Below are 18,539 nucleotides of genomic sequence, written 5' to 3'. Positions count from 1 at the left end.
GGGGGGATTTAGAAGTCCATACCTGGTGATGTCCAGAGCCTTCTGGACCTTGGCCTGGACAGACCCCAGCAGGTCAGCTCCCATCTTCTTCAGTAGCTGGGTGAGCAGGACGAACAGCCAGTCCTGCAGGTCCTCTCTGTGCACCAGGACAAAGTCTACAAGAGTCTCTAGAAACATACTGAACACCTGAGGAACACGCGCGCGCACACACACACACACACACACACACACACACACACACACACACACACACACACACACACACACACACCATCAACAACTGACAACATATAATCTTTATAAGTAACACAGGCAATAAGTGTCTGTATAGTAGAAAACTGAGAATAAAAACACACACTTACTCTCTGTTGTTAAAATCCACACCAAAGCAGGCCATGCAACAAAACACACTCAATTAGTTTTCAGACAAATCCCTGCTAAGCAATGGGTTTTTGAATTTCAAAAGAAAAAGTTATGAGTGAGTGTCATTGTATTGATATGAAACGTTCAAACAGCTGAACATCCTGTCACCTACCTTGCTGTGTGGATCAGCGAACATCCTGGTGAAGATTTCACAGAGTCTCTTCAGCTCCACCCGGCTGCAACACACAACAGCATCCGCCGGCACACATGAATAAACATAGGCACACATAACAGACATCAGAGAGGCTTGACGTAAAGCGCCTCCTTCAGGATACAGAATGCTGGAGGCCTGACAGGGAAACTAAGAGAGAGCCGATAGGGAAACTACTTTGTCTGAAATTCATCTTTTACTGCACCGTCTGACAGGCGGCTTTATACCTGCAGGCTGCTCACGAAGTCATTTCTCTCTCAATTAAGGAAAGCTATAAAAAGAAACCGATCGCAGGACCCTTGACATGCTCGCCTCTTCAAAAGTTGGACATTTTCAAAAAGGAAATGACCATGAAATATGAACGAACACAGCAGGCACAACACTCTAAACACAAACTATACCTTCTCCAAACTCTACATTATAAACACAAACCCTTATAGATTCCTTTGTAAAAGGTCCACCCCCCTGCCCTGGGCTGACCTGAGTATTCTTTGACTCTTGAGCAGGTTCTGCAGTCCCAGCAGTCCCTCCTTCCTCTCAGACCAGTTGGAGCTGGCACAGTGGTTGAGTACCTCTGCCACATCCTCTGTCTGACGCAGGTAGTGAGGGATACCTAGATAATGACAATAATTTATCAAATTTAGCAGACGCTTTTATCCAACGTGAGTAGGTACATTTTAGCATATGTACATCTAGCGGGAATTGAACCTACTACCTTTGTGTTGCTAGTGCCACGTTCTTACCAACTGAGTAACACAGGACAACATACCTCCGTTTCGGGAGCCGTACGACCGTTCCGAGCAGGCGCTGGACGCATCACTGTTAGCGTCATCGTCAGAATAGATACCAGGAGACTCATAGCGCCGCCTCATAGGCTTCCGCTGTTGGGAGGGGAATGGGGAGGGATGGGTTAATGGTGAGTTCATAGGTCATAGCACCAGGAGAAAAGTGGGACAGACTAAAACTCTGTAGGAAAAGCTTGGTCACTCAAACTCAGCCATGATGTAGGATTTGATGAGCTACGATGCACAAGTTCTAGTATGTTGCCATTCGCAATTAATGAGGTATTGCCATGCAATTTTTTCCAACTGTTGATTTATCATGATTGATATGGACATGCAATGACATTATTAAATTATGTTATAAGAATGCATACTGTTAATCATAATATGGGAGATTTTATTGAATAATAAATCAAATCTGCCAGTTACGCTTTTGGCCTAAGGGCAACATTTAGTGATAATATTTTTGCATGTATAATCTTTGTTGATTAGTGAATAGAATGAATATACAAACGGTACACAAACTGGACAATTACCTTATTTCTGGAGTCTCCTAATAGCTGAAGTTAAAGACAACCAATGAGGAAAGAAGAAAAGAGGTGAACTGTCAAGAAGGGAAAACATGAGTGCAGTCCTGCTGGTGAGTAAGAGAAGCCATTTTAAAATGATTTTCTCTACACATTAGCAATGTTGAATTACTTGCAGTCTAAGTTTATCCCCCATATATATTCTGATAGTCATACACAAACAAACACAAGCACTCTTGATGATTTCATGTCATTACATTTGACTTCTTAATGCAGTTCTTTTCTGCCAAATGCAAAACAGGCAAAACCCCCTGGGAGTCATTAGATTAAATAAGGCCCACAGCAAATATCCAAACCCTCCATACAGCTCCACATCAATCCCTCGGCCCTTAACTGTCACTCTATCTTGAGACAAACGGTAGTGATGTCTTCAGAACTGGCAAGAGTTGATTGGTGACTTACCAGTGCGTCAGCCACAGCAGCCTCCACCTCAGTGCCAGTGTTGAGGACTCTCATGGCGTTCACTGAGGCAGAAATGCGGGCCTGGTGGATCAAACCAAATCGGTCTGGGGGGGAAAGAGAGGGGAGAGGGGTGAGAGGAAATAGAGGAGAAAGCCATTGGAATTGATGTCAGGGACCTCAGAATACAGTAATCAAATCTCAGGTAAGACATGATGGAGTTTACAGGGCAAAGAAATGAAAGAGTTTGGCATGAAAACACCAAAAAGCTTGAAACTGAAACACCAAAAAGCTTGAAAACGAAAAACACCAAAAGGTTTGACTGATAAATGAAAAAAATGATGCTGAAATAAAGATGAAGAGGCGCCAACCACCAACAGAAATCACCACAGAATGACTTGTTTGAAACACCTCATGAAAAATGAAAAAAGAACCCCACTGACACTTGCAGACGGGAAAATAAAACAAATCTGATAATGAGATACTTAATACACTAAAGTACAAATACATTATACAATGTCCAAAAAGTCAATAACAAGGCAAAAATTATATAGGTGGGGATATCATGATTACACAGTATGAAACACAAGCATTTTAAAATAAAATCACAAAATATCATATTGAAGCAGATGACCACAACACATATGAAAAATCGTCTTGTTAATTAAAAGAAAAGACCATTACAAGCTTGAAAAGTTGGAATAAATGTTGCCTCAGGGTGGGTACAGCAGGGTGGGCACAGCCCTCACAGTACTATGTATGGACACATGCTGGCATAGTCACTAATATGGGGGACGGGGAAAGGGGTGGGGCATGCAGGTCACCTGACTGGCTGTGGGGGTCAGCCGTGGATAAGGCGCTGGTAGAGCGGGAGGTACGTCGGGAGGCTGTAAGGGACAGGACGGGTGAGTGACACCAGGGGCGTTAGTGACACATACACGACAGGTACCGTCCTCTGTAGACGACTAAGGCTCAGCGCCTGGCTGCATTCAGCTACTATAGCTATGACCAACCAGCCAAACAGGGGTGCTTATATTTGTCCTGTTTCACACATGTACAAGTGTGTGTTGTGAAATGGAAATGTTATTTTTTTGCATATCCCACGGCGACCCTGGAGCAATTAGGGTTAAGTGCCTTGCTCAAGCGCAGATTTAATCTAGTCAGCTCAGGGATTCAAACTAGCAACCTTTCGGGTTACTGGCCCAATGCTCTAACTGCTAGGCTACCTGCTGCCCACATCTACAACAGTCATAGGGTAGGAGGGGTATCCCTCACGCATCCCACTTTGTCACACAATTTTGTTGCTTTTTCCCCCCTCTGTCCCCCATGACAAAGCAGTGACAAAGTTGTGTCATTTCCTGTGATGTGACAGCAACACATGAAAGAGCGGAGAAGCAGGTCAGCTATGGACATTGAATACGATGATGCATACAGTAAACTGTTTACTGTAGTCACTGCCTTTTTTCTCTGCCTCTTGATTTAGATTTATTATGAGATATGTACGATAAATTATTGGGCCTAAGTCATTGGAGCAAAAATTTCAAACAGAATCCTTTAACATCCAGAGATTGTGATCTTTTGGTGGTAATTTATTACACATTCAAAGACACAGAAACGTACTTATATAGGATAACATTTGGAGCATTCCCAACAAAACAGACAGAAGACAGTGCAGTGATTATATTCCAGAACCTTTGAGAGGAATAGTGCATGCAGACTAGATCAGAACAGGCAAAAGGAGAGGTCTATACCCCTTAGTTCTCGAGTGGGATCTTCTATCTAGATGTCCTGGGGTGTAGAGAGGCTGGGACAGAGAGTAGGGGTCTAGAGGAGGGGGACTAAGAGACTGAGGGGTGTGTACTAGTGGGCCTTGCTGCTTCCAAGAGGCTTCCTGGTGTCCGGTTGGTTGTGGTACTCACCAAGAGGCTTGAAGCCCCGAGCAGGGCTGGTGTCTCGGCTGCTTTCCCTAGATGTGTCCCTGCTGCAGCCCTGACTCATGCTGGGCCGGGGGATACGGCTCCTTGCTAGCGTGTCGTAGGAGGAGAGAGGAGTACCAGGAACAAGAGCTTTACCACACAGCCTGGCTGTCAGTAGGACGGTAGAACACAGGTTTGGGGTTAGTGAGGTGAGGCCTGGGGTGGGGCTGGGGTTGGAGACTGGGGGGAGAGGTAGGAGGATTCTGGGGCGTGGTGCTGGGTTGGAGTATGCTGGACATCAGGTTAGATTTTAAACACCTACGTTAGCGCAAGTCAGTTTTTAAATGTTTTTCTTATTTCACGACAAGGTTTAGGTTGTCTGTAAAAAGACTTTTGGTATGACCGTTGCTTACAAAAGATACAGAGTTAACATACAAAACAAAAACAAAAAAGATAAACAATAAAAAAGAGGGTATAAAAAAAGATCTGGTCAAATCACCAAAGGAAATGAAAGACAAACAGTTATATTCAGTTATTGTTATAATAAAAATAGACGACGAGAAGAAAACCAACGACATATCAATGGAAAACTTTCATTACATCACGTTCATTGTGTGTATCCATCATTTTTAAATCTCATCCATGGACAGATAGAAAAAAAGGCACCCTTCCCAACTCAGACGATGGTATTGTTTACAACAGACTGACAGACAGACAAGAGGGTGACCTCAGACAGCACACTTTGATAACAAGCCAAGATGGAGAGAGCTGGTTGGTCAGCCCTGGCATTGAAGAAATACACAGACCAATCAGTCACAGCAATAGGACAGAGTCAGAGAAGAGCCAGTGACTCAGACTGACTGGAAGGACATAAGCTGGGCTGCTGATGACCAGGCGAGCCCTACAGAGGCTCATCCACTTCCTGAAAGAGGAGGCACCACCCCATTGATGTGACATGCCTGGAAGATGCTAACAAATACAACCAAGATGAGACCCCTCCCAAAACACAGTTCTACTTAGCTGCTAAGCTTGACAGACAGTTATAGTCTGAAGAAGCTGAAAGACAAACTCTTACCATTCACCCTCTACAAGGGGCCTTGACTTTTGCCATTTAGCATTTTTTCATCCATTATTTGAGCGCAAAAGGTCCATTGGTACTTCATAATAATATGGGGGTCCCTTGTTTTCAAGGCTTATCTTCTGTGTTTGTGTTACCTTGTTTTGTGTTTATGACCAGGAAACCAAGATCATGTATATCTGAGCTTCAAAGGACACTCTTGGTGTACTGTATATACTGTTATCACTAGATAGATGGGAGTGTGCAATGACGACGTTGGGCATATCATCAGTGTGGTATTATTTATCAAGCATTTCGCTACACCCGCAATAACATCTGCTAAATATGTGTATGTGACTAATAAAATGTCATTTGATCAGCATGTGCTGTATGCTATATGCTATGTATGTGCATCCGGAATGTAGGTTATATAATGCACTGTTTATTAAAGCAGTTACTTAGTTACTATGTGCATTGTTAGCAAATGACAAATGTATTTTTCCTAGTGTATAGAGTGCATGCATGCTCTATGTTGGGTTTACTTGCATGATGCTGATATTGTGATATAAATGTCCCTTACCTAGGCCCAGTCTGTTGGGCGAGGAATCTCTACTACAGCCCTGGCTGCGGGGGACCTTGCTCCTCTTGTCTGCAGGTGTGCTGGAGGTTGCAGGGGGCCTGCTGATCCTCCCGTACCCAGACGAGTGGCCCAGCAGCTTGCCAGGGGAACTGGAGCGGCTGCCAGCTGCAGCAAGGATAACACACAGGACCCACAGTCAGAGAGAGTGAGACATTACACCCTTTCAGACAAGATATGATGGGTCACAGCGAGCGACGCACCTCTCCATGGCATGCTGGGAAGGTTCTGTCACGGCTCAAAGCTGAATTCCCTCATGCTCTGCCTCCCTCTTTCTGGGGATGTTTCATTACTTCATTGTTTCTAAAGGTATATGTTGCTTTTATTGTGGTAATAACACCTAGCAGACACTTGTATCTAAAGTGACTTACAGTACAGTGAGAGCATAATGTGTATGTGATCCCAGTGAGAATAGAACCCACGACCTTGGCTTTGCTAGCGCCACATTTTTACCAACTGGGCACATACAATGTGTTTAGAGTGCTTTGGGACACTGATATTCTCTGTATATCCTACTAGTCAGATAACACAGACATGGGATTTCAGCTTTGATGAGATAAATAGTGACAGACAAACAGCTAACAGTTGCAGGACAAACAAGATGGGGTTAAATCCAGGGTGTAACTGGGCTTTGGGAAAACAAACCAGTGATTACAACAACAACGACGACGAAAACAGTTCAGAGGACATAGACAACCACCAATATTAACAACGAAATGTAACAATCAACAATTTAAGATAATAAGGCAATGCGGAAGGAACCACGTATTCGACAATGCAAACTCCAAACAGCTTGTGAGACTATAAAAAAATGATCTATTATAATACAGACACTTGAGTTGAACGGAGCATGCTGGTATGACGTGATGAGTCTAAAAATTAAAAGAATGAGTTGATTGACATGCAGAGATCTGCAGAGGATGAAGGGGCGGGACTAAGGACTGGACGCTTTACTCTGATTGGATGAAGTTCGGGCCTTACCACCCCCAGTGGGGTTAGCAGATCTGGATCCTGTGGTTGTTATGGTAGCGAGCGGCAGAGCAGGACGTGAAAATAAAACGGTCAATGTGACAGGAAGTAGTGTTTACCCAGCATGCACTGGGTCAGATGTTAACTGTGCATGTCATGTTACACGTGCAATAATCATTGAAGCCCCTCCTCAAGGCTTCACAGACAAAGAGAAAGAAAAACCACACATAAGACACAAATACATCTTGTGAAAGGGTGCAGTAATAACAGTGGCTCCAAGTTCCTTCAGGATGCTGAAGTATATGAGGTAAAACATTACACAGACTGACGAGAGAAACTGAAGGAGAACCTAGTATGACCTCACAGCAGGCAGGTTAAACGTCATACTGAGGGTTTACATGAAAGAGACTGGAGATGACAATGTGGACTGGCTTCCCTGCGTTCAGACAGTGTGCAGTGAGGGAGAAATTTTGCTGACAGTGTGTGTGTGTGTGTGTGTGTGTGTGTGTGTGTGTGTGTGTGTGTACTCACGCTGGGACTGGGACATCATTTTGGCTCGGCTGCGCCCCCTGCTGTCAGTCACAGTAGCGTTGGCTCCGACGGCATTGCCGGAGCTTGTTCTCCTCGTACGCACACGGCCTGGAGACAACACACACACACACAGGGAGAGATGGACACACACACACACACACACAGGGAGAGATGGACACACACACAGAGAGAGATGGACACACACACACACAGAGAGATGGACACACACACACAGAGAGAGATGGACACACACACACACACACACACACAGAGAGAGATGGACACACACACACACACACAGAGAGAGATGGACACACACACACACACACACAGAGAGAGATGGACACACACACACAGAGAGATGGACACACACACACACAGAGATGGACACACACACACACACACAGAGAGATGGACACACACACACACAGAGAGATGGACACACACACACACACAGAGAGAGATGGACACACACACAGAGAGAGATGGACACACACACACACACAGAGAGAGATGGACACACACACACACAGAGAGAGATGGACACACACACACACACAGAGAGAGATGGACACACACACACACACAGAGAGAGATAGACACACACACACACACAGAGAGAGATGGACACACACACACACACACACAGAGAGAGATGGACACACACACACACACACACAGAGAGAGATGGACACACACACACACACAGAGAGAGATGGACACACACACACACACAGAGAGAGATGGACACACACACACACACACACAGAGAGATGGACACACACACACACAGAGAGATGGACACACACAGAGAGAGATGGACAAACACAGGGAGATGGACAAACACAGGGAGATGGACAAACACAGGGAGATGGACAAACACAGGGAGATGGACAAACACAGGGAGATGGACAAACACAGGGAGATGGACAAACACAGGGAGATGGACAAACACAGGGAGTTAGTGAGAGAGTTGAAGACACTACACTACAAATGATACTGTATCCAGGAAGCTGTTCACCACAGTTCACTACAACACAAACCACTGAAAGAAACTACTATAAACAGACGGTGACAAAAGACCTGGCTGAGGAGAGAGAGTTCTGAAACACAGATATAGGGAGAAACAGAATATTTCTACAGATTCCCACAAAGACCACATTCTCACTCAAGGGCTCCATCAAACATGCATTGGATCTGAGAAAGGTTTGTCTTGGTTTTGCTTTTTTATTATAGTTTTTGTTGTACTTTTTACTCCTTTTTCTCCCCAATTTTGTGGTATCCAATTGGTAGTTACAGTCTTGTCCCATCGCTCCAACTCCCGTACGGACTCAGAAGAGGCGAAGGTCGAGAGCCGTGCGTCCTCTGAAACACGACCCTGCCAAGCCGCACTGCTTCATGACACACTGCTCGCTTAACCGAGAAGCCAGCCGCACCAATGGGTTGGAGAACACACTGTCCAGCTGGCGACCATGTCAGTGTGCATGCGGCCGGCCCGCCACAGGAGTTGCTAGAGCGCGATGGGACAAGGACATCCCGGGCGGGCAAACCCTCCCCTAACCCGGACGACGCTGGGCCAATTGTGCGCCGCCTCATGGGTCTCCCGGTCGAACCCGGATCTGTAATGACGCCTCAAGCACTGCAATGCAGTGCCTTAGACCGCTGCGCCACTCGGGAGGCCCGAGAAAGGTTTGTCTAATGCAACTACAGTGAGGGAAAAAAATATTTGATCCCCTGCTGATTTTGTACGTTTGCCCATTGACAAAGAAATGATCAGTCTATAATTTTAATGGTAGGTTTATTTGAACAGTGAGAGACAGAATAACAACAAAAAAATCCAGAAAAACGCATGTCAAAATTTTAAATTGATTTGCATTTTAATGAGGGAAATAAGTATTTGACCCCTCTGCAAAACATGACTTAGTACTTGGTGGCAAAACCCTTGTTGGCAATCACAGAGGTCAGACGTTTCTTGTAGTTGGCCACCAGGTTTGCACACATCTCAGGAGGGATTTTGTCCCACCCCTCTTCGCAGATCTTCTCCAAGTCATTAAGGTTTCGAGGCTGACGTTTGGCAACTCGAACCTTCAGCTCCCTCCACAGATTTTCTATGGGATTAAGGTCTGGAGACTGGCTAGGCCACTCCAGGACCTTAATGTGCTTCTTCTTGAGCCACTCCTTTGTTGCCTTGGCCGTGTGTTTTGGGTCATTGTCATGCTGGAATACCCATCCATGACCCATTTTCAATGCCCAGGCTGAGGGAAGGAGGTTCTCACCCAAGATTTGACGGTACATGGCCCCGTCCATCGTCCCGTTGATGCGGTGAAGTTGTCCTGTCCCCTTAGCAGAAAAACACCCCCAAAGCATAATGTTTCCACCTCCATGTTTGACGGTGGGGATGGTGTTCTTGGGGTCATAGGCAGCATTCCTCCTCCTCCAAACACGGCAAGTTGAGTTGATGCCAAAGAGCTCCATTTTGGCCTCATCTGACCACAACACTTTCACCCAGTTGTCCTCTGAATCATTCAGATGTTCATTGGCAAACTTCAGAAGGGCATGTACATGTGCTTTCTTGAGCCTAGGGGACCTTGCGGGCGCTGCAGGATTTCAGTCCTTCATGGCGTAGTGTGTTACCAATTGTTTTCTTGGTGACTATGGTCCCAGTTGCCTTGAGATCATTGACAAGATCCTTCCGTGTAGTTCTGGGCTGATTCCTCACCGTTCTCATGATCATTGCAACTCCACGAGGTGAGATCTTGCATGGAGCCCCAGGCCGAGGGAGATTGACAGTTCTTTTGTGTTTCTTCCATTTACGAATAATCGCACCAACTGTTGTCACCTTCTCACCAAGCTGCTTGGCGATGGTCTTGTAGCCCATTCCAGCCTTGTGTAGGTCTACAATCTTGTCCCTGACATCCTTGGAGAGCTCTTTGGTCTTGGCCATGGTGGAGAGTTTGGTTGATTGGTTGCTTCTGTGGACAGGTGTATTTTATACAGGTAACAAGCTGAGATTAGGAGCACTCCCTTTAAGAGTGTGCTCCTAGTCTCAGCTCATTACCTGTATAAAAGACACCTGGGAGCCAGAAACCTTTCTGATTGAGAGGGGGTCAAATACTTATTTCCCTCATTAAAATGCAAATAAATGTATAATATTTTTGACATGCGTTTTTCTGGATTTTTTTGTTGTTATTCTGTCTCTCACTGTTCAAATAAACCTACCATTAAAATTATAGACTGATCATTTCTTTGTCAGTGGGCAAACGTACAAAATCAGCAGGGGATCAAATACTTTTTTCCCCTCACTGTAGTAACATCATGACCCAACACACCTTGCTTTGGAGCATGTCAAACTGTTCATATTATACACAATGTATGATATTCATTAGCAAAATCCCACATAAAATGTCTCTAGCATTATCATACTTGCAATCCAGCCAAGTAATGTTCCTAAAAGCTAGGACAACACAGACGGACGCTGAGAAAGTGATCTCTTTCCACAACAGCAGGAACTTGGCCCTAGATTAAGGAACACCTTAGCCAATAATAACTCTTACTTTCATACAGTCTTCACAAGCGCTTTGATAAAATGTGGGTGGAAGCTATGACCTTATTTTCATTGGAAGATGTTTGTTAGGCGAGTTCCTCCTTAGTCAGAAAATGTTGCACTAGATTCTAGAACAACCGCATTACACAACAGGATAGGGGACAGCCCTTTCTTTAAACAAACAACAAACTTTGGGTCTAGAAAGTCTCAGTGACACGTAGATAATAATACGAGTAGATACAGGGGACTAAATATAGAAAACCAAGAGGTAGACGATCAGCTTGAGAAGCACGCAAGACTAAACCTCAGCGACCTCTAACCCCTAACTCAGACCACTCACACACAGACAGAGACCACAGGGTGGGCAAGTTTCCCTGCATGCAACATTCACCTTCACACAAATATCACAGGGTCCTTTCCCTTCGCTAATCACTAATAAACAGTACAAAAGGTAAAGGACAACGACGTAGGAGAATAACAAAATCAGTTGTGTATAACGTGCAGGGGAGGAGAGGTGTCGTGGTGTGCTGTGTTGACTGCAGATAGCTATCTAACCATGTCTGTCGTCAGTAATCAATTATTATTACCGTGTTGGTCAAACATGCAGACCTTCCAGATATACCAGACGAAGGGGTCAGAATGATGTACTAGTGCACTATGGGTTAAGTTAGTGTGTAGACAACACGGAAAAGAGGACAGACAGGAGGGAGGGGGGGCCAGTCGAGCAGTTGACTGTCCCCGACAGACACGGAACACAAACACACAATCTTACCAGTATCAATTTTACCAGGTGTGCCATCTTTTGAGAATAAAGCAAAGCAGTGGGGGGGGGGGGGGGGGGGGGGTGGAGCAAGTGGAAGAAGAGGTATAGAGTTAGACATTAGTACCAGTTAGGCAGAGAGGAGAGAGGAGAGAGAGAGAGAAGGGGTGGGGAAGGAGAGAGATAGTCATGACAGAAAGAGGCAGGAGTGAAAGAGGGAGAGAAAGAGGTGAGTGACCGGGAGAAAGAGGTCTCATTGGTAATGGACAGCAAGCAGTACACTCCACAGGGACGTGTTAGGGCAAGAACATTACGCTTCAGTAGCAAACTGCGCAATTTCTTTTTGGGGGGGGGGGCTGTTCATCATTGGGGAGTTGTTCATCATTAATTATCACGATCTTGAATATTGATATAAAGGTCAGTAGCCATAACTTAGAGTGATTATAGGCAGCCATTTGTCATGTTTAGTTTAATTAGATTACAGACAAAACTTCTGGCCTTTTTGTATGTTTCTCTTCAGAGCACAGCTTAACGATGTCTTACTAACCACCACCACATGAATTAACATATCCACTCTGGCCATAAAAAACTGTGGTTTTCAGATGAATATTTCTTCTAAACAACATAATTAAGAAATCATGGAGACTTTGAGAAATCACTGTTCCAGAACTGACATCCTGTGACCATGACATTTTTAAATGCAGTTTGGTGTGGTGTGTGTGGGGTAGTGTGTGTGGTGTGGTGTGTGGTGTGGTGTGTGTGGGGTAGTGTGTGTGGTGTGGTGTGTGGTGTGTGCGGGGTGGTGTGTGCGGTGTGGTGTGTGCAGGGTGGTGTGTGTGTGGTGGGGTGGTGTGTGGTGGGGTGGTGTAGTGTGTGGGGTGGTGTGGTGTGTGGGGTGATGTGGTGTGTGTGGTGGTGTGTGGTGGTGTGGTGTGATGTGGTGTGTGGGGTGGTGTGGTGTGTGTGGGGTGGTGTGGTGTGTGGGGTGATGTGGTGTGTGGTGGTGTGTGTGGGGTGGTGTGTGTGGGGTGGTGTGTGTGGGGTGGTGTGTGTGGGGTGGTGTGTGTGGTGTGGTGTGGTGTGGTGTGTGTGGGGTGATGTGGTGTGGTGTGTGTGGGGTGGTGTGTGTGGTGGTGTGGTGTGTGTGGGGTGGTGTGTGGTGGGGTGTGTGTGGGGTGGTGTGTGTGGGGTGGTGTGTGTGTGGGGTGGTGTGTGTGGGGTAGTGTGTGTGGGGTAGTGTGTGTGGTAGTTAGGGCCTGGCATAGATGGACCTGGGGAGGGGGGGTCGTGTGTGTTTTACCTAGTGAGGCGTAGGAGCCTGGGGGCAGGGCAGCTGCTGAGCTGAAGGGAGAAGCGGAGGGCACGGTGACCAGGCGTGACTTGGCGCTGGCCGCGGCGTTCACGTCGATATCACTACGGGAACGCTGAAGAGAACCGCCGGCGTTGGAGTTCACCCTGGAACTCACCATCTTACCTGCCATGGGGGAAGAGGTTGAAATATCAACTGATTACAAAAACATAAAAAAAGGTGACATGGAATAAACCACACACTTTGAGAATGTTAAATAATTTTAGTAGTACTCTTACCCCTTGTCATGCTGCCTCCTATGGCACTCTTGACAGACAGGGGCCGGCTGAGACAGAAGGACACACCACCATGAGGTTAACAAACAGAATTATGACAAACAGCCCAGCATCGCTGTGCATCAAACTGTCAAAACAAGACAAAGTCATAGGCAAAGGTCTGGACATTAGTACAGGGCTCGGACCCCTCTGATGATGAGGCAGGCAAACCATCCTCAGTCTTAAGAGTAAAATGACATCACTCTGTCCAAATCCCAACCCCGGTCTCATCATAACAAACACTGTGCTGGTGAATCATGGTATATGAGATCAATGGTCAACACGCAGAGGAGGATGATTAAACTGGATCAACCAATAAAATCACTCCCAGTGTTTTCCTAATCTGATAATAATTGCTGTGCATGAGGTAGACATATCCATTAGTGCCATCTTCAAATCAATGTTAAATACCCTTTTAAATCTCTTTCCAGACATCCTTATGAATCATGGCAACATTTCACAGAAATGGAGTAAAGCATGGATGGATGACGGGAGGAAGGAGAAGGGATATCTTACTTGAGGCTCTCCTGTGAGGAGGAGGATGAGCGGTCCGATTGGGGGAGAGACACGACACTGTCAGAACTCTTCAGGTGAGACTGCAGAGCCTTCTGATAGGTTGACTCCAGGGCCTGGAACAGATGCTCCGCCTCCCGGCTGTAGTGGCCATGGAAACCCCAATAACACCTATGGGTGAGGGAGGGAGGGGGGAGACAAGGTCAGAGGTCACATGCAGGTCACAGAAGTCACAGCCCCTTGTATAAGTAGATGAACATAACTGTCAGCACGACTCATATGACAGCACACCTGACTCTGAATAAACTACATGACCAAAAGTATGTGGACACCTGCTTGTCAAACATTTCATTCTAAAATCATGGGCATTAATATGGAGTTGGTCCCCACTTTGCTGCTGTAACAGCCTCCACTCTTCAGGGAAGACTTTCCACTAGATGTTGGAACATTGCTGCGGAGGCTTCCATTCAGCCAGAAGAGCATTAGTAAGGTTGGGCATTGATGTTGGGCGATTAGGCCTGGCTCGCGGTCGGTGTTCCAATTCATCACAAAGGTGTTCGATGGGGTTAAGGTCAGGGCTCTGTGCAGGCCAGTCAAGTTCTTCCAAACCCGATCTTGACAAACCTTTCTGTATGGACCTCGCTTTGTGCAGGAAAGAGCCTTTCCCAAACTGTTGCCACAAAGTTGGAAGCACAGAATCGTCTAGAATGTCATTGTATGCTGTAGTGTTAAGATCTCCTTTCCCTGCAACTAAGTGGCCTAGCCCGAATCATGAAAAACAGCCTCAGACCATTATTCCTCCTCCACCAAACTTTACGGTTGGCACTATGCATTCGGGCAGATAGCGTTCGCCTGGCATCGCCAAACCCAGATTCGTCTGTCGGACTGCCAGATGGTGAAGCGTGATTCATCACTCCAGAGAACGCGTTTCCACTGCTCCAGAGTCCAATTGCGGCAAGCTTTACACCACTCCAGCGAACGCATGATGCAACCGAGAACAGATGATTTTTACGCACTACACACTTCAGCACTCGGCAGTCCCGTTCCGTGAGCTTGTGTGGCCTACCACTTCTCGGCTGAGCCGTTGTTGCTCCTGTATGTTTCCACTTCACAATATCAGCACTTACAGTTGGCTGGGGCAGCTCTAGCAGGCTTGTTCTAACTGGCTTGTTAGAAAGGTGGCATCCTATGACGGCGCCACGTTGAAAGTCACTGAGCTCTTCAGTAAGGCCATTCTACTGCCAATGTTTGTCTATGGAGATTGCATGGCTGTATGCTCAATTCTATACACCTGTCAGCAACGGATGTTTCCTGAAATAGCCGAATCCACTAATCTGAATGAGTGTCCACATACTTTTGTATATATAGTGCACATCCCCGCCGGAGAAAGTGACATATGAAACAATGCTTTGTAATTAAAAATCCAGAAGCATTAATACTTTTTCAAATGATCACTAGTAGTAAAATCAGAGACACAGACAGACGGCATATTATTCCATATCGTCATCCACTTGTCTCGGTCGTGAACTGCTAAGACTTGAGGACAAATTCTGACTAATTACAAAAATAAACAACCCCACAAAAAAAAACTTACTTTCTCGCGACCGATCTGGCCTCTGAGTCAGCATCATGGATCCCTTTCTTGATGGTTTCAGTCAGAACAGCCACGTGCCTGGTGGGGTAGTAGGGAAACATGACAGAGACAACTTCAGGTGCAGCAGCCAGGAAACCACAACTACACCAATGGAGAGGACACACAGACTTCCTCATTTCCCCTGAGACTTCAGTATACACTCCTCTCTTCTTCTCTTCTCCACTCTCCTTCTCCACAGGGGGAAAGTGACCACACAGCACGCTTTCTAAATGCTTTTTAAAATCTCAGCAAGGTTGTCGCGGCAACCACCGCGGACGCTCCATCGAGATTCTGATGGTGATGGCTCGCTCCAGCCCTCCAGCATCATCAATTTAACTAGGGATCATCAGTCGCCCAGTCAACCAACACCCAACTACTTACAGTAAATGTCACACGGCAGAGAGTAGAAGTGAGGAGAGAGGAGCAGAAAGAGGGAAATCTAAAGTGCAGCTCCAACAGGAAATGTGAATTATTATGTGGATTATAATTAAAAGGATATTTTTGTAGGGGTTGATATGATTTTCGTAAGGGAAATTTCTAAGTGAAAATTATGAACTTCAGAAGCCTTTTTAAACCTCAAATACATTACATGTTTTAAATATCCTGCATTGCAGTTCTCCTGCAACAGGGAGATCAAATTAAGATCCTACATCTGTACACAAACACAAATACTGGTTGGATCCTGAGCAGAAAAGCATGCTACAGTCTGTTAGTGTTTATGTCCTGGATAAATAGTATTAGCATGCAGGGTGAATGCTGAAAGGGTGTGTGTTTACCTCTCCAGTGTGTGTGTCTGCCACTCCAGTAATAACAGTTCTAAGAACTCATAACTGCGCCTGCAGAGAGAAGACATGATGAGAGTTAACACATTATAAGGGAAACCTCAGGGAAAGCTAGAAGATTTTCACAAAAAGTAATATCACACAGAAAGTCCGAGTCGTTACCTTCTGACGGCCACTGATTTGGACGTGCAGTTACTAGTGATGATGGGGATGAGACGTGAGTAGTGTGTGTGCTGGAAGAGAGGAGGAGGTCCCAGAGATCTTCCGATACAGATTATTTCACACCTCCCAGTGTCTTAACAACACAATATTTTACAACCAGACATCATTCCAACTGAGTAATAAATACATCAGGAAATTATTTATTTTTCAGTAGAAAATGCATGAATCACACTCATCCACTGTCTGTCAACCCCTGACATATATGATTGCCCGTGCATATGTGTGTACAGTACTCACCCTGAGGATGAGACGTATGGCTGCCATGCCAGACGTGGCCATCACCTTGGCACTGTTGGGCACCAGGTTGAGCAGTGTGGGCATCAGGGTCTCTGCACAGTGGTCAAACTTGTTGCCCAGCAACGTGGACAGGTATCTGAAGAGGAGAGGGAAGAGATTCAAGACATCAAATCAATAATCAATCAGTTTTCAAATCTCCACAGATACATTTGATTTGAGGTTCTAGACTAGTGTACCCGTACTTAGATATGGAGCAGTAGCAGCCTACAAGTTTTCCAGACTCAGAGTGGTTAATTGTCAGTCAGTGATGTGCTCCTAATGTGGTAGTGATGATGAGCGATAGAGCGGAGAGTCAAGATCCACATATAAAGAGCATCCGGGTTGATGGACTGACAGACCAGGCCAGGCGAGACCAGGTCGCTTTCCTCATGTTAATGTAACTCCTTTACTGAGGCATTTCACTGAGCTGCTACACCTCTAATCATCTCTCTGGTCAACCTTTACTCAACCTGAGTCTGAGATAGCACCTCTTGGAACAGACAGGTTCAACAGTGTAATTAACTCTACTTGGTGTGGAAGACTGAGGTTGAAAGCAGTTTTGTCTGCAGGTCCTTACCCCAGTGTGATGCAGGCCTCTCGTACCACCTGGGACCTGAGGTCTTTAGCTGACAGCTTCAGAGGGGCCTCCAGCAGACGGAGCTGCTGAGGGAAACTATCATACTCCAGCGCTCCAGCCAGGAGCAGAGAACGTACCTTCTTCAGCTAGAAAAAAAGGAAACACAAAGAACTATAATACGCTACAAACATTGGTTCTTCCTGCAAGAATTTACAGTACGAGGTGCTGAAACGTTCATTTAGAGACTGATCATTTGTCTGCGCGGTTCTTACGGCAACGACTCTGTGCTCCCAGTCGTTTTTGTCGTCAGAGAGAACCTCCCGGACCTTGGAGAGGTTGTCCTCCATGTCTCTGTTGGAGTGGATCTGGAGATGAACAGAAAAACAAGGACAGGAGTCAGACAGGTTGATGGCAATCCAAACTGTAAACACACACACACGTCACGCCTATCTGTGCAGGTTACCTGGATAGTAGGAACCTCTTCAAAAGCCTTGATGAAGTCCTCCTCATCAACAGCACCTGCAGCAGCATCTTTAGCAGAGATCTTGCCGGGTCCGGTGGCAGAGCTGGGCCTGCGGACAGAAGCCGCAGCTACAGCCCTCCTACCACTGGGGGGCGCCTTGGAGGACGATGCAGAGGAGGAGGACCGGCCCCCGTCCACAGAGTCCTCGTCATCAAAGTTCTTATCTGCCAGGGGAGAGTGAGAAGAGTGGTGTTCATCCAGTTTGAAGTCATATTCTCTGCATTTGTGACCATGTTCATTAGGACACACCACAGGGAACCGAAAACAAGCATATTTTATTGGACAGCTACCCCAGTACGTCCCAGTTTCACTGGGTTTTCTGACAGTTTTCTTATGTTTTATACCTACTGAAGACTAGGATTTCTGGAAAACCAGGGAATTTATAGAAAGTTCGCAGAATTTTGTTACCCTACTGAAGACAACCCTGTTCTTTGGGCTGAGAGTGTGCGTGCCTGAGCCCATGTCATCTGCAGTGCTGAGTGTAGCTAGCCCATGTCATCTGCAGTGCTGAGTGTAGCTAGCCCATGTCATCTGCAGTGCTGAGTGTAGCTAGCCCATGTCATCTGCAGTGCTGAGTGTAGCTAGCCCATGTCATCTGCAGTGCTGAGTGTAGCTAGCCCATGTCATCTGCAGT

The 18,539-nt window shown here is 46.1% G+C and overlaps 1 protein-coding gene across 27 annotated transcripts in view; it reads right to left on the bottom strand.

Moving 5' to 3' along the window:
• clasp1a (cytoplasmic linker associated protein 1a) overlaps positions 1–18,539 on the bottom strand; it is a 94,798-nt gene that overhangs the window by 12,057 nt on the left and 64,202 nt on the right. For 7 of the 27 annotated variants that reach the window (XM_029711532.1, XM_029711524.1, XM_029711543.1 and 4 more), the window contains 23 exons: positions 17,846–18,069; positions 17,655–17,747; positions 17,383–17,528; positions 16,767–16,902; positions 16,470–16,540; positions 16,302–16,361; positions 15,487–15,564; positions 13,896–14,063; positions 13,344–13,390; positions 13,057–13,230; positions 11,769–11,795; positions 7,453–7,560; positions 6,907–6,963; positions 5,896–6,060; positions 4,262–4,426; positions 3,167–3,229; positions 2,346–2,449; positions 1,893–1,916; positions 1,344–1,455; positions 1,055–1,187; positions 536–599; positions 363–365; positions 23–186 (listed from right to left, as the gene is read on the bottom strand). In XM_029711532.1, coding sequence (XP_029567392.1) covers positions 23–186; positions 363–365; positions 536–599; positions 1,055–1,187; positions 1,344–1,455; positions 1,893–1,916; positions 2,346–2,449; positions 3,167–3,229; positions 4,262–4,426; positions 5,896–6,060; positions 6,907–6,963; positions 7,453–7,560; positions 11,769–11,795; positions 13,057–13,230; positions 13,344–13,390; positions 13,896–14,063; positions 15,487–15,564; positions 16,302–16,361; positions 16,470–16,540; positions 16,767–16,902; positions 17,383–17,528; positions 17,655–17,747; positions 17,846–18,069 — 2,386 coding nt within the window. The remainder of the gene's footprint in view (positions 1–22; positions 187–362; positions 366–535; positions 600–1,054; positions 1,188–1,343; positions 1,456–1,892; positions 1,917–2,345; positions 2,450–3,166; positions 3,230–4,261; positions 4,427–5,895; positions 6,061–6,906; positions 6,964–7,452; positions 7,561–11,768; positions 11,796–13,056; positions 13,231–13,343; positions 13,391–13,895; positions 14,064–15,486; positions 15,565–16,301; positions 16,362–16,469; positions 16,541–16,766; positions 16,903–17,382; positions 17,529–17,654; positions 17,748–17,845; positions 18,070–18,539) is intronic. The other 20 variants (XM_029711544.1, XM_029711545.1, XM_029711549.1 and 17 more) reach the window with 15 other exon arrangements.

Source organism: Salmo trutta, chromosome 24, assembly GCF_901001165.1.
Source record: "Salmo trutta chromosome 24, fSalTru1.1, whole genome shotgun sequence".
NCBI classification, from domain to species: Eukaryota; Metazoa; Chordata; class Actinopteri; order Salmoniformes; family Salmonidae; genus Salmo; species Salmo trutta.
The sequence above is the reverse complement of the archived record's forward strand: the minus strand, read 5'-3'. Positions and strand labels throughout refer to the sequence as shown.